Source organism: Anarhichas minor, unplaced genomic scaffold, assembly GCF_050575085.1.
Source record: "Anarhichas minor isolate MPS153535 unplaced genomic scaffold, ASM5057508v1 ptg000023l, whole genome shotgun sequence".
In the NCBI taxonomy this organism is placed as follows: Eukaryota; Metazoa; Chordata; class Actinopteri; order Perciformes; family Anarhichadidae; genus Anarhichas; species Anarhichas minor.
In genome coordinates, this window is record NW_027466469.1 from 3,519,119 (window position 1) to 3,537,265 (window position 18,147).

Here is an 18,147-nt window from a genome sequence, read left to right on the forward strand (position 1 = left end):
GCCAGCAAGGCTTTCTCTGCTTGCCTAGACAGAATCCCAAAGTTATAGGTATTTTATAATTAAATTAGTTTTCATAAATACACTACATGTATTCTAAATATTTTTTCCCCATTAGCTTATTATCTCATTGCATAGCTACCATCTTCCTCAGTTGCGCCGCTTCCAGCACAACTTGTTTTAAGTAGAGCTTTTTGCCAATCAGATTTCGCCCCCATGTCGTCTCCAAGTAAAGTAATCTGCCCGGATGCCTTCAGAATTACAACTCAATCCCTTTGCAGTTTAGGTAAATGGGACGATATTGTTGATTGTCGTAGTCTTCAACTAATCAGATTTTTAGTTTGACATGTTGGGCGTATTCTTTTACCTGCCAGAGCCTTCTAGCTGGCCTAGCCAAGTCAGTCTTCATTAACGTGCGGCTTGATTGTTCAGTGGGCTAGCGTGACTGTTGTGAAACTAGCTAGCAGAACTTTGTAGCAGTAAGAGTTCAAGTTTAAAGATATGCAAGACGTTTTTACGTGACATTACATTTTTAGCGTTTTGGCATGTTTGGTGGCGACAATCCCAATATCTACTGCCTCTGTCGAGCGGACACTTTCAGCCCTGAAACACATTAAAACGTTTCATTTTTAATGATATGGTTAATATTGTTCCCTCTGATGTGAATAATATTTGAATGGCCCCGTGCTCTCGAGTGTGGGATGGAATGAGTGTTTTAGCAACTTAATTTTGCTAGAATGTGCAGAGGCCTGTTGAATCATGTGATTTGGGTATTATGTTATTCTACCTGCTTTGTTGTCAAATATAGGTGTATGCGACTGGTTCTTGTGAGTTCGTTCTCGTCATGGTGTTAATTACATTGATTTTGACTCTATGCATTGCCCGTTAAAGACGAAGCATCTCATCACGCTGGGTAATAGTGAGGTTATTAGGAGGTGGTTCAACGTAGTAGGACAGCACTGATGGCCCAAGTACAAAACACATGGCCCGCCACTGGTTTTAGGACCATTTCCAGCAGCACTTTATTGTAACTATATTACTGTATCGTTTGTGAAATTGAATGAAATGAATGTCTTTTCTATCTTCTCCAGTTATATTTGTTAAGAAAAAAAAGAAATGTGGAGATATACAAAGTTACCTCCACAGATGACACCAGCATCCTTAGAATGACTACAGTTGTGGGTTCCTAATCCTCTGTGTGTACAGTCCGTTAGTGATGACTCAGTTCCTGAACACTGAAGGCCATCCAGCCAGATTGGTCCACTGCCTTGTCCAAAATGTGCCCTTCCTGGTGCCGACAGAGCCCTGCCACAGCCCAGCTGTTGACAAACCACCTGAGCGTCATTCCAATCCCAAACGTCGTCACACACCGTCCCCCAAGTGCCGTCGTGGAAGATCTCCACTCTGCCAGAGCAGCTGCTGTTAGAGTTGACCAGTCTCACTGTGGGCATATCTGGTTGAATTGAAAGCAAAATATCAGTCAACCTTTATGCCATCTGTAGGTTGCAAATTACAGCAATATTGAGCAAAGGCCCCATCTCTTCAATGCAACTTTAATTGATAATTTTGTCATTTAGCTTCATTATCATCAACTCTTACATATTATACTCTCCCTTCACACATGATTCTTCTGAGGCAACGATGATAAATTATCTGGAAAATGTGTGGTTCTATGATATGCAATAGATGTAAATTAGGGGTGAAAGTAATAAGAGATTAAAAGATAAAATGTAACAAAACCAGGTATAAACTATGACAGATGGAGCTGGTTACATTGAGAGTTGCTGAGGCAAATTTGAAATTTATGATTTTGGGCTATACAAAAATAAATTGAATGGAAAGGTTTTTGGTCAGGATGATGGAGATATATAGAGAGTGCTGCGGGGATGACATCTTTGTAGGCCAAACCAGAAGTTGGCCTCTCACTGGTTCCCTCGACAAAAGGAGTCAAAATACAGGTTCAGCACGGCGGTGAGAGATGCGAAACAGTACTCTGAGAAACTGTAACACCAGCTCTCAGCAAGTGACTCCGCTTCTGTCTGAAGACGTCTGAGACATAAAACCACAAGCCTAAAGGCCCCCACTCCATGAATGACCTACACCTGGCAAACAAGCTGAACAAGTTCCACTGTTGCTTTGGACAATGGGACAGTCCTGATCCCATCCTCCAGCTACAGACCACCAGGTCCCACTCCCCCAGCTCAGCAGGGGTCCATGCCTCTGTACCACCCATCCATCCCCCCCACCAGTGACGACTATTCCAGAGAGTCGCCATGAAGCTGTTTAATAGTCAGAACCCCCGCAAAGCAGCCGGCCCAGACAGTCTCTCCCTCCACCCTAAAGCATTGTGCTGATCAGCTGTCTCCGGTATTCACAGACATCTTCAACACCTCCCTGGAGACATGCCATGTACCAGCTTGCTTCAAGACCACCATCATCCCCGTCCCCCTAAAAAACAAAGGTTCACAGGACTAAATGACTAAAGGCCCATCGCCCTGACATCTGTGATCATGAAGTCTTTTAAGCGCCTTGTCCTGTCCCACCTCAAAGCCCTCACCGACCCACTCCTGGACCCCCTGCAGTTTGCCTACAGAGCAAACAGGTCTTTAGAAGACGCAGTCAACAGGGCCCTTCATTTCATCCTTCAGCATCTGGACTCCTCAGGAACCTACGCCAGGATCGTGTTTGTGGACTCCAGCTCTGCCTTCAACACCATCATCCTGTCTCTGCTGCATGACAAGCCCTCTCAGCTGCACGTGCCCGTCTCCACCTGCAAGTGGATCAGTGACTTCATGTCTGACAGGAAGCAGCATGTGAAGCTGGGAAAACATGTCTCAGTCTCTTAGTCTATCAGCACCGGTTCCCCCCAAGGCCGCGTTCTTTACCCTCTGCTCTTCCCCCTGTACACCAACAGCTGCACCCCAAGTCACCAGTCCGTCAAGCTCCTGAAGTTAGCGGATGACACCACCACCCTCATTGGACTCATCTCTGATGGGGATGAGTCTGCACACACAGTCTACAAACATATATACAGACACACACGTATATGATAAGCAAGGGTGTGTAATAGTAGGAAATTATTAAAATACACTTGCCACTTTTGTATAAACTTGTTTTAAAGCACTGCTACCATTTGCTTTTTACAACATTTTATTGTAAATTAAAAAAAAAAAAAAAAAAAAAAAAAAAAAAAAAAAAAAAAAAAAAAAAAAAAAAAAATTCTATTAATGAATGATGTCTTGATTATTGCACTGTTTTCATTGTTATGCACCATTCACCAAGTCAAATTCCTTGTATGTGTAACATACTTGGCAATAAATGGTTCCCGATTATGAAATAGCCAATGGGATTTGAGATTATTATAGGAAATCAAGTCTGAGGCCAAACCAGTTTATGATACAAACATGTTTTGTTTATTAAGATCATCTCCCAAATGAACACCACTTCATCATTATTTAAATCATAGATGCAATCCGCAGAAGTAAAGACATAACGTCAAGACTAAAAACTACACCACTGTCATGACTTCACGCCGCCACCACCACTGAGCTAAAGATTATAGTTCAGCACGATGATGTTCAGTAGCCTCATTTAGGCACTTGTTAGCAACCATCATTTTTAAGAAACTTAAGCTTAAAATTTCACAAGTGGGATATTTACTGACATATTTTCTGTCAAAGAACAAAATGTTAAAATCTCTTAATATTGTGTTAACCATACACCTTATTTCAGGTATCTTACCAAAAACCTTGTCGAAATTGCCATTGACCTCCATGAGTGTAAAAATTCAACTCACAGCTGGGTTTTAGGGCCATTTCCAGCAGCACTTCATTGTAACTATATTACTGTAACTATATTACTGTATAGTTTGTGAAATTTAATGGAATTAATGTTTTTTCCAAATTATATTTGTGCAGAAAAAAAAAGGGTATGTAGATGTACAAAGTTACCTTCACAGATGACACCAGCATCCTCAGAATGACGACAATTGTGGGCTCCTAATCCTCTGTGTGTACAGTCTGTTAGTGATGACTCAGTTCCTGAACACTGAAGGTCATCCAGCCAGATTGGTCCACTTCCTTGTCCAAAATGTGCACTTCCTGGTGATGACAGAGCCCTGCCACAGCCCAGCTGTTGACACACCACCTGAGCGTCATTCCAATCCCAACCGTCGTCACACACCATCCCCCAATTGCCGTTGTGGAAGATCTCCACTCTGCCAGAGCAGCTGCTGTTGGAGTTGACCAGTCTCACTGTGGTCATATCTAGTTGAAGTGAAAGCAAAATATCTGTCAACCCACATGGCAACTGCTTACAAATTACAGCAATATTGAGCAAACGCCCCATCTCATAAATGTAACTGAACTTATAGATAGATAGATAGATAATACTCTCTCTTCACACATGGTTCTTCTGGGGTAAAGATGAGAAATTATCTGGAAAATGTGGGGTTCTATGATACACAATATTTCATACAATGGATGTAACTCAAGGGTTAAAGTGAAAGAGTTTTAGGTAAACAAACTACAACACTGTCTTTACGCCACCACCACTAAGCTAAAGGCAGACCATAGTTTAGCATGTTGATGTTCATTAGTCTCATTTAGGCACTTGTTGGCAACCGTCATTTTTAAGAAACTTAAAAGCTTCAAATTTCACAAGTGGGTTATTTACCAACATATTTTATGTCATAGAACAAGAAGCCATTTTGACACGGGTGAAAATAAAAGAAATTGTGGGCCCATTCCATTTGGTGTGTCAGTCATTCCAATGAGCCAGCATCCACAATACCAGGGCCATGGCCCACCTAAATGAAACAGGGCCGTAATCAATGTTAGCAATTGTACCTGGGTTTACCCTGCAATGACAAGTCAAAATGGCTGCTATGAGAAGAGCGCATCATTGCTAACTTTTTCTGTCTGCTCTTTGGTGCTGGGCAGGTAGTGTACAGTGTGTTGATCAGAGCTTTGCCACTGAAAACTATTTCTCTGGTTTCCATACTCTCTGCAACTCCCTTCACATTACAAGAAATGATTTGATCCATTGTGAATATAAAACATCAATTAGTGCAGCTTGGTGTAAAGAAGAATTTAAGCTTAAACCTGATGATACATCAATTACTTTACCTGTCCATCCTGTTAATGTCTGAATTATCAGGAGCAACAGCATTCCACGAGTTCCCCTCATCATGGGCCACATACAGGAGATAGGACCCACACTTGCTGAATAGGACAAAAGAGGCACTTTGACAAACTGCATCAAAGCCGACTCTTCTGGCTTGGTAAATGATTGACTCCAATCCTAACACAGGGTACATCCCAAGTCTCTTTATATGCCCTTTTCACAGCAGCCAATCTGACACATAATTGCAGGGTAAACACAGGTGTGATTGATCAAACTGATGAAGGTCCCATTCTATTTAGTTTCAAATTCATTCCAGTGAGCCAGCATGCACAATACCAGGGCCCCAGCCACCTAAATGGAACAGAGCCATTTAAAAAAAAAATCACACCTGTTTTTACCCTGCAATTACATGTCAAAATGGCTGCAGTGATAAGGGTCTATTGCATCCATGGGTACATCCCAAAGCTCTTAATCGCATCTCGTTTCCCTCACTTGTGTCCTTTGAAACCATGCGAGGAGAGAGGAAATGAGGAAATATGTTTTAAGATACATGAGACTTCCTTTCCTCAGTTGCGTCACGTGAAGCGACGTCTGTTTCTGATGGCTGCTCTGATCACAGCTGGATCAGCTGTCAGTCGGCTTTAACAGCTGGAGAGACTTTTGAGAAGTTTGTGTCTGTCCTAGATCCTAATACAGGTAGAACTGGTTTTGCGCTCACCATACCAACCTTGCAATATGAAGTCAAAAGGAGAACATCAGATCATCTGTCTGTTTATACAGTTGAGACGTTGGCCATTTTAACAGCACTGCAGTGGGTAGAGGAGGTTCGGATCGAAAAGGTCGTTGTCTGTTCAGATTCCAGTTCAGTATTATCCTCATTACAATCATTCACATCCCATAGCAGGCAGGATTTAATTAATGAAATATACGAAACACTGTTCCGACTTAAGAATATGGGTATGTTTGTATCATTTATGTATACCAGCACATAGAGGGGTAAAAGGAAACGAAAGAGCAGATAAATTAACAAAACAAGCTTTAGAAAGTCAGCACAAGACAGACATTTTACTCAGCAAAGCAGAAGCTAAATCAATAATCAAAAGAAACATTAGTAAGGAATGGCAGCATAGTTGGGATGTAGGAGAAACAGGAAGACATCTTTATGCTGTTCAGAAAGAAGTTGGCAAAGGGAGGCCATCCAGAAGAAGCACCACAGAAGAAAACATATTAACCAGACTGATGATTGGGCACACAAGGCTGAACAAAACAATGCAACTAATAAATAAACACCCAACAGGACTATGTAAGCACTGCCAGATACCAGAATCTGTAGACCATATCATTTGTCATTGCCAGAAATTCACACTCAAGCGAGACAGGTTGAAGAGGAAGCTGGGAGTTGAGGAACTAAACCTAAAAGATGCATTAACCTTGGGGGCAGGAAATGTACTACAATACGTGAAAGAAACAGGATTGAGTAAAATAATTTAAGTCACCGAAATGATAGAACTTCCTTTTTTTTTTTTTAAGGGGATAGGTTACTCTGGTCCACACTCCAATACAGTAGGTGGCGGGAATGCACCTTCACTGGATGCCATCCGCCATAAAACTTAAAAGAAGAAGAAGAACGGGGATGCGATTAAGAGCTTTGGGATATAGGCCAAATCCCAATGCCCCCCCTAAACCCTCAAACCCTGAACCCTCAAGGACTTACTGACGTCACCTGGAAAGTGGTTGAGTGTGAGAGACTGTGAGGGCTTGAAATGGTGTAAATAGGAATGGGACAACACTTTGCTGCAACATATCACGTTACCATGATGACAAAAAATATGATGTATAATTGTGTGTATTTATTTTATACTTTGTACTCCCTGATTTGAACGTCTTTCAGACTCTTTCCTCACAAGATGAGAGGTAATTTTATATAATCTATTTACTCGTTTTGTCAAAACAGCTTCAATGACAAAATCAAATATTTGATGAATAAATGAATAAATATTCTCTGATTTCATGTTTATTCTTTGTTCCATTTTTAACCCTTGATGTTTCTGACTAAATTTAATAGGACAGGCTGAACACACGTGAGCCGTCCTCTTTGTTTACCTTTTTGTTACGTCTCCATGTGTCCTCTGGTTACCCCGTGTTTAACGTCACATTGCAATGATTTGTGGGTAATTCCCTTAGGCTAAGTCAGCATACCATGCTGATTTACGGAAAGGGTTCATAAAGGGCTCAAGATGTCTGCAAGAGAGCCCTCAAACACTTGATGATTTGACAGTGAGACATCCCGAAACCCTCACGGACTTCGTGGGAGCGCGCCTCAAAGTCCATGAGTCCGTAAGGGGGGACATTGGGATTTGGCCATACCCATGGATGCAATGGACCCTTATCACTGCAGCCATTTTGACATGTAATTGCAGGGTAAAAACAGGTGTGATTTTTTTTTTAAATGGCTCTGTTCCATTTAGGTGGCTGGGGCCCTGGTATTGTGCATGCTGGCTCACTGGAATGAATTTGAAACTAAATAGAATGGGACCTTCATCAGTTTGATCAATCACACCTGTGTTTACCCTGCAATTATGTGTCAGATTGGCTGCTGTGAAAAGGGCATATAAAGAGACTTGGGATGTACCCTGTGTTAGGATTGGAGTCAATCATTTACCAAGCCAGAAGAGTCGGCTTTGATGCAGTTTGTCAAAGTGCCTCTTTTGTCCTATTCAGCAAGTGTGGGTCCTATCTCCTGTATGTGGCCCATGATGAGGGGAACTCGTGGAATGCTGTTGCTCCTGATAATTCAGACATTAACAGGATGGACAGGTAAAGTAATTGATGTATCATCAGGTTTAAGCTTAAATTCTTCTTTACACCAAGCTGCACTAATTGATGTTTTATATTCACAATGGATCAAATCATTTCTTGTAATGTGAAGGGAGTTGCAGAGAGTATGGAAACCAGAGAAATAGTTTTCAGTGGCAAAGCTCTGATCAACACACTGTACACTACCTGCCCAGCACCAAAGAGCAGACAGAAAAAGTTAGCAATGATGCGCTCTTCTCATAGCAGCCATTTTGACTTGTCATTGCAGGGTAAACCCAGGTACAATTGCTAACATTGATTACGGCCCTGTTTCATTTAGGTGGGCCATGGCCCTGGTATTGTGGATGCTGGCTCACTGGAATGACTGACACACCAAATGGAATGGGCCCACAATTTCTTTTATTTTCACCCGTGTCAAAATGGCTTCTTGTTCTATGACATAAAATATGTTGGTAAATAACCCACTTGTGAAATTTGAAGCTTTTAAGTTTCTTAAAAATGACGGTTGCCAACAAGTGCCTAAATGAGACTAATGAACATCAACATGCTAAACTATGGTCTGCCTTTAGCTTAGTGGTGGTGGCGTAAAGACAGTGTTGTAGTTTGTTTACCTAAAACTCTTTCACTTTAACCCTTGAGTTACATCCATTGTATGAAATATTGTGTATCATAGAACCCCACATTTTCCAGATAATTTCTCATCTTTACCCCAGAAGAACCATGTGTGAAGAGAGAGTATTATCTATCTATCTATCTATAAGTTCAGTTACATTTATGAGATGGGGCGTTTGCTCAATATTGCTGTAATTTGTAAGCAGTTGCCATGTGGGTTGACAGATATTTTGCTTTCACTTCAACTAGATATGACCACAGTGAGACTGGTCAACTCCAACAGCAGCTGCTCTGGCAGAGTGGAGATCTTCCACAACGGCAATTGGGGGACGGTGTGTGACGACGGTTGGGATTGGAATGACGCTCAGGTGGTGTGTCAACAGCTGGGCTGTGGCAGGGCTCTGTCATCACCAGGAAGTGCACATTTTGGACAAGGAAGTGGACCAATCTGGCTGGATGACCTTCAGTGTTCAGGAACTGAGTCATCACTAACAGACTGTACACACAGAGGATTAGGAACCCACAATTGTCGTCATTCTGAGGATGCTGGTGTCATCTGTGAAGGTAACTTTGTACATCTACATAACCCTTTTTTTTCTACACAAATATAATTTGGAAAAAACATTAATTCCATTAAATTTCACAAACGATACAGTAATATAGTTACAGTAATATAGTTACAATGAAGTGCTGCTGGAAATGGCCCTAAAACCCAGCTGTGAGTTGAATTTTTACACTCATGGAGGTCAATGGCAATTTCGACAAGGTTTTTGGTAAGATACCTGAAATAAGGTGTATGGTTAACACAATATTAAGAGATTTTAACATTTTATTCTTTGACAGAAAATATGTCAGTAAATATCCCACTTGTGAAATTTTAAGCTTAAGTTTCGTAAAAATGATGGTTGCTAACAAGTGCCTAAATGAGGCTACTGAACATCATCGTGCTGAACTATAATCTTTAGCTCAGTGGTGGTGGCGGCGTGAAGTCATGACAGTGGTGTAGTTTTTAGTCTTGACGTTATGTCTTTACTTCTGCGGATTGCATCTATGATTTAAATAATGATGAAGTGGTGTTCATTTGGGAGATGATCTTAATAAACAAAACATGTTTGTATCATAAACTGGTTTGGCCTCAGACTTGATTTCCTATAATAATCTCAAATCCCATTGGCTATTTCATAATCGGAACCATTTATTGCCAAGTATGTTACACATACAAGGAATTTGACTTGGTGAATGGTGCATAACAATGAACACAGTGCAATAATCAAGACATCATTCATTAATAGAATTTTTTTTATTTTTTTTTTTTAATTTACAATAAAATGTTGTAAAAAGCAAATGGTAGCAGTGCTTTAAAACAAGTTTATACAAAAGTGGCAAGTGTATTTTAATAATTTCCTACTATTACACACCCTTGCTTATCATATACGTGTGTGTCTGTATATATGTTTGTAGACTGTGTGTGCAGACTCATCCCCATCAGAGATGAGTCCAATGAGGGTGGTGGTGTCATCCGCTAACTTCAGGAGCTTGACGGACTGGTGACTTGGGGTGCAGCTGTTGGTGTACAGGGGGAAGAGCAGAGGGTAAAGAACGCGGCCTTGGGGGGAACCGGTGCTGATAGACTAAGAGACTGAGACATGTTTTCCCAGCTTCACATGCTGCTTCCTGTCAGACATGAAGTCACTGATCCACTTGCAGGTGGAGACGGGCACGTGCAGCTGAGAGGGCTTGTCATGCAGCAGAGACAGGATGATGGTGTTGAAGGCAGAGCTGGAGTCCACAAACACGATCCTGGCGTAGGTTCCTGAGGAGTCCAGATGCTGAAGGATGAAATGAAGGGCCCTGTTGACTGCGTCTTCTAAAGACCTGTTTGCTCTGTAGGCAAACTGCAGGGGGTCCAGGAGTGGGTCGGTGAGGGCTTTGAGGTGGGACAGGACAAGGCGCTTAAAAGACTTCATGATCACAGATGTCAGGGCGATGGGCCTTTAGTCATTTAGTCCTGTGAACCTTTGTTTTTTAGGGGGACGGGGATGATGGTGGTCTTGAAGCAAGCTGGTACATGGCATGTCTCCAGGGAGGTGTTGAAGATGTCTGTGAATACCGGAGACAGCTGATCAGCACAATGCTTTAGGGTGGAGGGAGAGACTGTCTGGGCCGGCTGCTTTGCGGGGGTTCTGACTATTAAACAGCTTCATGGCGACTCTCTGGAATAGTCGTCACTGGTGGGGGGGATGGATGGGTGGTACAGAGGCATGGACCCCTGCTGAGCTGGGGGAGTGGGACCTGGTGGTCTGTAGCTGGAGGATGGGATCAGGACTGTCCCATTGTCCAAAGCAACAGTGGAACTTGTTCAGCTTGTTTGCCAGGTGTAGGTCATTCATGGAGTGGGGGCCTTTAGGCTTGTGGTTTTATGTCTCAGACGTCTTCAGACAGAAGCGGAGTCACTTGCTGAGAGCTGGTGTTACAGTTTCTCAGAGTACTGTTTCGCATCTCTCACCGCCGTGCTGAACCTGTATTTTGACTCCTTTTGTCGAGGGAACCAGTGAGAGGCCAACTTCTGGTTTGGCCTACAAAGATGTCATCCCCGCAGCACTCTCTATATATCTCCATCATCCTGACCAAAAACCTTTCCATTCAATTTATTTTTGTATAGCCCAAAATCATAAATTTCAAATTTGCCTCAGCAACTCTCAATGTAACCAGCTCCATCTGTCATAGTTTATACCTGGTTTTGTTACATTTTATCTTTTAATCTCTTATTACTTTCACCCCTAATTTACATCTATTGCATATCATAGAACCACACATTTTCCAGATAATTTATCATCGTTGCCTCAGAAGAATCATGTGTGAAGGGAGAGTATAATATGTAAGAGTTGATGATAATGAAGCTAAATGACAAAATTATCAATTAAAGTTGCATTGAAGAGATGGGGCCTTTGCTCAATATTGCTGTAATTTGCAACCTACAGATGCCATAAAGGTTGACTGATATTTTGCTTTCAATTCAACCAGATATGCCCACAGTGAGACTGGTCAACTCTAACAGCAGCTGCTCTGGCAGAGTGGAGATCTTCCACGACGGCACTTGGGGGACGGTGTGTGACGACGTTTGGGATTGGAATGACGCTCAGGTGGTTTGTCAACAGCTGGGCTGTGGCAGGGCTCTGTCGGCACCAGGAAGGGCACATTTTGGACAAGGCAGTGGACCAATCTGGCTGGATGGCCTTCAGTGTTCAGGAACTGAGTCATCACTAACGGACTGTACACACAGAGGATTAGGAACCCACAACTGTAGTCATTCTAAGGATGCTGGTGTCATCTGTGGAGGTAACTTTGTATATCTCCACATTTCTTTTTTTTCTTAACAAATATAACTGGAGAAGATAGAAAAGACATTCATTTCATTCAATTTCACAAACGATACAGTAATATAGTTACAATAAAGTGCTGCTGGAAATGGTCCTAAAACCAGTGGCGGGCCATGTGTTTTGTACTTGGGCCATCAGTGCTGTCCTACTACGTTGAACCACCTCCTAATAACCTCACTATTACCCAGCGTGATGAGATGCTTCGTCTTTAACGGGCAATGCATAGAGTCAAAATCAATGTAATTAACACCATGACGAGAACGAACTCACAAGAACCAGTCGCATACACCTATATTTGACAACAAAGCAGGTAGAATAACATAATACCCAAATCACATGATTCAACAGGCCTCTGCACATTCTAGCAAAATTAAGTTGCTAAAACACTCATTCCATCCCACACTCGAGAGCACGGGGCCATTCAAATATTATTCACATCAGAGGGAACAATATTAACCATATCATTAAAAATGAAACGTTTTAATGTGTTTCAGGGCTGAAAGTGTCCGCTCGACAGAGGCAGTAGATATTGGGATTGTCGCCACCAAACATGCCAAAACGCTAAAAATGTAATGTCACGTAAAAACATCTTGCATATCTTTAAACTTGAACTCTTACTGCTACAAAGTTCTGCTAGCTAGTTTCACAACAGTCACGCTAGCCCACTGAACAATCAAGCCGCACGTTAATGAAGACTTACTTGGCTAGGCCAGCTAGAAGGCTCTGGCAGGTAAAAGAATACGCCCAACATGTCAAACTAAAAATCTGATTAGTTGAAGACTACGACAATCAACAATATCGTCCCATTTACCTAAACTGCAAAGGGATTGAGTTGTAATTCTGAAGGCATCCGGGCAGATTACTTTACTTGGAGACGACATGGGGGCGAAATCTGATTGGCAAAAAGCTCTACTTAAAACAAGTTGTGCTGGAAGCGGCGCAACTGAGGAAGATGGTAGCTATGCAATGAGATAATAAGCTAATGGGGGAAAAAATATTTAGAATACATGTAGTGTATTTATGAAAACTAATTTAATTATAAAATACCTATAACTTTGGGATTCTGTCTAGGCAAGCAGAGAAAGCCTTGCTGGCCCTGACGGCCCATCACTGCCTAAAACCCAGCTGTGAGGAGAATTTTTACACTCGTGGAAGTCAATGTTATTTTTGACTGGGTTTTTGGTGAGATGCCTGAACAAGGTCTGGTTAACGCGAGGTTAAGAGATTTTAGCATTTTTTTGTATGACATAAAATGCGTCAGTAAATATCGCACTTGTGAAATTTGAAGCTTTTACGTTTCTTAAAAAAGATGGTATCTAACAGTGCCTAAATTGGACTATTGAACATCATCTTGCTGCACGATAGTCTGCCTTTCGCTCAGTGGTGGTGGTGGCGGCGTGAAGTCATGAGACAGTGGTGTAGTTTGTTTGTTGTCTTGACGTTATGTCTTTGCTTCTGCCGATTGCATCTATGATTTAAATAATGATAAATGTAGTGTTCATTTGGGAAGATGTTGGTATCATAAACTGGTTTAGCCACAGAGCTGATTTCCTGCAATAATCCAAAATCACATTGGCTTTTTCTCCAGGGAACCAGTAAGAGGCTAACTTCCGGGTTGGCCTGCAAAAATATGTCATCCTCGCAGCACTTTCTAGATATCTCTATCATCCTGACCAATAACCTGTGAATCAACTCCCAATGTACCCAGATCCATCTGTCAATGTTTATACTTAGTTTTGTTTCATTCTTTTTATCTCAAACTCTTTTACTTTATCCCTAATTTATATCCATTGTATGAAATATTGCATATCATAGAACCCCACATTTTCCAGATAATTTCTCATCTTTACCTCAGAAGAATCATGTGTGAAGTGAGAGTATGATATGGAAGAGTTCATAAAAATAATAAAGAAGCTAAATGATTTAATCAACTGCAGTTACATTGAAGAGATGGGGCTTTTGCTCAATACTGCTGTTGCCATATGTTGACTGATATTTTGCTTTCAATTCAACCAGATATGACTACAGTGAGACTGGTCAACTCTGACAGCAGCTGCTCTGGCAGAGTGGAGATCTTCCACAACGACAATTGGGGGACGGTATGTGATGACATTTGGGATTTGAATGCCGCTCAGGTGGTGTGTCAACAGCTGGGCTGTGGCAGGGCTCTGTCAGCACCAAGAAGTGCACATTTTGGACAAGGAAGTGGACCAATCTGGCTGGATGACCTTCAGTGTTCAGGAACTGAGTCATCACTAACGGACTGTACACACAGAGGATTAGGAACCCACAACTGTGGTCATTCTGAGGATGCTGGTGCCATCTGTGAAGGTAACTTTGTACATCTACATATACATTTATTTTCTGCACAAATATAACTATAGAATTTAGAAAAAACATTGTCACTAATTTCATTCTATTTCACAAACAAAACTGCAATAAAATGCTGCTGGAAATGGTCCTAAAACCCATCTTTGAGTTGATTATTTTGACTCATGGAAGTCAATGGGATTTTTGACTGGGTTTTTGGTAAAATGGCTAAATAAGGTCTGTGGTTAACACGAGATTAAGAGATTTTAACATTTTGTACTATGACGTAAAATGCATCAGTAAATATCCCACTTGTGAAATTTGAAGCCTTTAAATTTGTTAAAAAAGATGGTTGCTAACAAGTGCCTAAATGAGACTGTTGAACATCATGATGCTGAACTATAGTCTGCCTTTAAATCATATGCCGATTGCATCTATGATTTCAATAATGATAAAGTGGTGTTCATTTGTGAAGATGATCTTAGGAAACCAAATGTGTTAGTACCATAAACTGGTTTAGCCAAAGATTTTATTTTTTCAATAATCCAAAATCCCATTGGCTTTTTGTCGAGGGAAACGCTGAGAGGCTAACTTCCGGGTTGGCCTACAAAAAAATGTCATCCCTGCAGCACTCTCAGATATCTCCATCATCCTGACCGTTAACCTGTGTATCAACTCCCAATGTACCCAGATCCAGCTGTCACAGTTTATACCTAGTTTTGTTTCATTTTATCCGTTATTACTTTCACACCTAATTTACATCCATTTCATAGAACCCCACATATCCAGATAATTTATCGTTGCCTCGGAAGAATCATGTGTGAAGGGAGACTATTATGTAAGAGTTAATCAAGATAAAGAAGGTAAATTATAAAGTAGTTTCATTGAAGAGATGGGGCTTTTGGTTAATACTGCTGTTGCCATGTAGGTTGACAGTTATTTTGCTTTCACTTCAACCAGATGTGACCACAGTGAGACTGGTCAACTCTAACAGCAGCTGCTCTGGCAGAGTGGAGATCTTCCACAACGGCAACTGGGGGACGGTGTGTGACGACGTTTGGGATGTGAATGACGCTCAGGTGGTGTGTCAACAGCTGGGCTGTGGCAGGGCTCTGTCAGCACCAGCAAGGGCACATTTTGGACAAGGAAGTGGACCAATCTGGCTGGATGACCTTCAGTGTTCAGGAACTGAGTCATCACTAAAAGACTGTACACACAGAGGATTAGGAACCCACAACTGTGGTCATTCTAAGGATGCTGGTGTCATCTGTGGAGGTAACTTTGTACAACGACACTATTCTCTTTTTTTTCTGAACAAATATAACTGGAGAATTTAGAAAAAACATGGTTATTAATTTCATTCAAAGTCGCAAACGATGCAGTAATATAGTTACAATAAAGTGCTGTTGGAAATGGTCCTAAAACCAGTGGCAGGCCATGCATTTTATACTTGGGCCATCAGTGCTGTCCTACTACAGTTGAACCACCTCCTAATAACCTCACTATTACGCCTCATGATGGGATGCTTCGTCATTAACGGGCAATGCATAGAGTCAAAATCAATGTAATTAACACCATGACGAGAACAAACTCGCAAGAACCAGTCTCATACATTTATTTGACAACAAAGAGGGTAGAATAACATGATTCAACAGGCCTCTGCACATTCCAGCAAAATTACGTTGCTAAAACATGCATTTCATAAAAACGATACAATAAAAAAATTTTAAACGGTAGTAACGATACTGCAGAGGTAAAAACTAAAACTAGCAGTTCACTTACCAAAGCTGCTGTTCACTATTTAGAGACAAAGTCCATCCTCCTTACTTTGATTACAAACAGTTCAATGTCACGGTTGTACAGTAAATCAATGCAGTTCAGTTTCAGCAAGAGGTCCTTCTCTATTCATGGACGCCAGTGATTACAGTCGAGCCTCCCCAGTTGTACTTACTTCTTGAATACGTTTTAATGAGTTTCAGGGCTGAAAGTGTCTGCTCGACAGAGGCAGTAGATATTGGGATTGTCGCCGCCAAACATTCCAAAACGCTAAAAATGTAATGTTGCGTAAAAACGTCTTGCATATCTTTAAATTTGAACTCTTACTGCTACAAAGTTCTAGCCCACTGACAATCAAGCCACACGTTAATGATGACTTAATTGGCTAGGCCAGCTAGAAGGCTCTGGCATGTCAAAGAATACGCCCAACATGTCAAACTAAAAGTCTGATTAGTTGAAGACTACGACAATCAACAATATCGTCCCCATTTACTTAAACTGCAAAGGGATTGAGTTGTAATTCTGAAGGCGTCCGGGCAGATTTTTTTACTTGGAGACGACATGGGGGCGAAATCTGATTGGATAAAAGCTCTACTTAAAACAAGTTGCACTCATGGAAGTCGATGGTGTTTTTGAGTGGGTTTTTGGTAAGATGCCTTAAATAAGTTCTGTGATTAAGAGATTTTAACATTTTTGTTCTAGGACATAAAATACGTCAATAAATATCCCACTTGTGAAATTTGAAGCTTTTACGTTTCTTAAAAAAGATGGTTGCTAACAAGTGCCTAAATTCGACCATTGATCATCATCATGCTGAACTATATTCTGCCTTTAGCTCAGTGGTGGTGGCGGCGTGAAATCATGAGACAGTGGTGTAATGTCTTTGCTTCTGCCGATTGCATCTATGATTTAAATATTGATAAAAGTAGTGTTCATTTGGGAAGATGTTGGTGTCATCAACTAGTTAAGCCACAGAGCTGATTTCCTGCAATAATCCAAAATCGCATTGGCTTTTTCTCCAGGGAACCAGTAAGAGGCTAGCTTCCAGGTTGGCCTACAATAATATGTTATCCTTGCAGCACTCTCTAGATATCTCTATCATCCTGACCAATAACCTGTGAATCAACTCCCAATGTACCCAGCTCCAGCTGTCAATGTTTATACTTAGTTTTCATCCTTTTTTTTTTTTTTAAATCTCAAATGCTTTTACTTTAACCCTAATTTACATCCATTGTATGACATATTGCATATCAGAGAACCCCACATTTTCAAGAATTTCTCATCTTTACCTCAGAAGGATCATGTGTGAAGGCAGAGTATATGTAAAGAGTTTATAATAAAGATGATAAAAAAATGATCATGATGATAATAAAGAAGTTAAATGATAAAATCAAGTACAGTTGCATTGAAGAGATGGGGCTTTTGCTCAATACTGCTGTTGCCATATGTTGACAGATATTTTGCTTTCACTTCAACCAGATGTGACCACAGTGAGACTAGTCAACTCTAACAGCAGCTGCTCTGGCAGAGTGGAGATCTTCCACAACGGCACTTGGGGGACGGTGTGTGACGACAGTTGGGATGTGAATGACGCTCAGGTGGTGTGTAAACTGCTGGGCTGTGGCAGGGCTCTGTTGGCACCAAGAAGTGCACATTTTGGACAAGGAAGTGGACCAATCTGGCTGGATGACCTTCAGTGTTCAGGAACTGAGTCATCACTAAAAGACTGTACACACAGAGGATTAGGAACCCACAACTGTCGTCATTCTGAGGATGCTGGTGTCATCTGTGAAGGTAACTTTGTAGATGTACATTTAATTTTTCTTTCTGCAGTTATAACTGGAGAATTTAGAAAACATTTTTATTCAATTTCGTTCTATTTCACAAACAATACTACAATAAAGTGCTGCTGGAAATGGTCCTAAAACCCATCTTTGAGTTGAATATCTAGATTCATGGAAGTCAATGGGATTTTTGACTAGATTTTTGTTAGGATGCCTGAAATAAGGTCTGTGGTTAACACGAGATTAAGAGATTTTAAAATGTTGTTCAATGACATAAAATTCATCAGTAAATATCTCACTTGTGAAATTTGAAGCTTTTAAGTTTGTTAAAAAAAAGATGGTTGCTA

General features: G+C 41.1%; 2 protein-coding genes across 2 annotated transcripts in view; one reads left to right on the forward strand and one right to left on the reverse strand.

Moving 5' to 3' along the window:
• Nucleotides 1–18,147, reverse strand: part of LOC142955254 (scavenger receptor cysteine-rich domain-containing protein DMBT1-like) — a 112,158-nt gene that overhangs the window by 52,476 nt on the left and 41,535 nt on the right. Inside the window, exons 10-13 of the mRNA XM_076096722.1 lie at nucleotides 3,913–4,262; nucleotides 3,739–3,766; nucleotides 2,498–2,584; nucleotides 1,136–1,450 (exon numbers count right to left, since the gene is read on the reverse strand). Of these exons, the coding sequence (XP_075952837.1) occupies nucleotides 1,136–1,450; nucleotides 2,498–2,584; nucleotides 3,739–3,766; nucleotides 3,913–4,262 (780 nt within the window). The remainder of the gene's footprint in view (nucleotides 1–1,135; nucleotides 1,451–2,497; nucleotides 2,585–3,738; nucleotides 3,767–3,912; nucleotides 4,263–18,147) is intronic.
• Nucleotides 8,802–17,049, forward strand: LOC142955232 (scavenger receptor cysteine-rich domain-containing protein DMBT1-like). The gene is made up of 6 exons (XM_076096702.1): nucleotides 8,802–8,967; nucleotides 10,441–10,527; nucleotides 11,575–11,889; nucleotides 13,947–14,261; nucleotides 15,201–15,515; nucleotides 17,039–17,049. Exons 1-6 carry the CDS (start codon nucleotides 8,802–8,804, stop codon nucleotides 17,047–17,049), a joined length of 1,209 nt encoding a protein of 402 aa, XP_075952817.1.

What these genes read in the sequence shown, in the direction of transcription:
- LOC142955232 (XM_076096702.1), top strand. Translation starts at nt 8,802, where the DNA reads ATGACCACAGTGAGACTGGTCAACTCCAACAGCAGCTGCTCTGGCAGA. An exon ending in GGCTCTGTCATCACCAGGAA is followed by an intron (nt 8,968 to 10,440) that starts GTGCACATTTTG and finishes TTTGCTCTGTAG; the next exon opens with GCAAACTGCAGGGGGTCCAG. An exon ending in AAGACTTCATGATCACAGAT is followed by an intron (nt 10,528 to 11,574) that starts GTCAGGGCGATG and finishes CAATTCAACCAG; the next exon opens with ATATGCCCACAGTGAGACTG.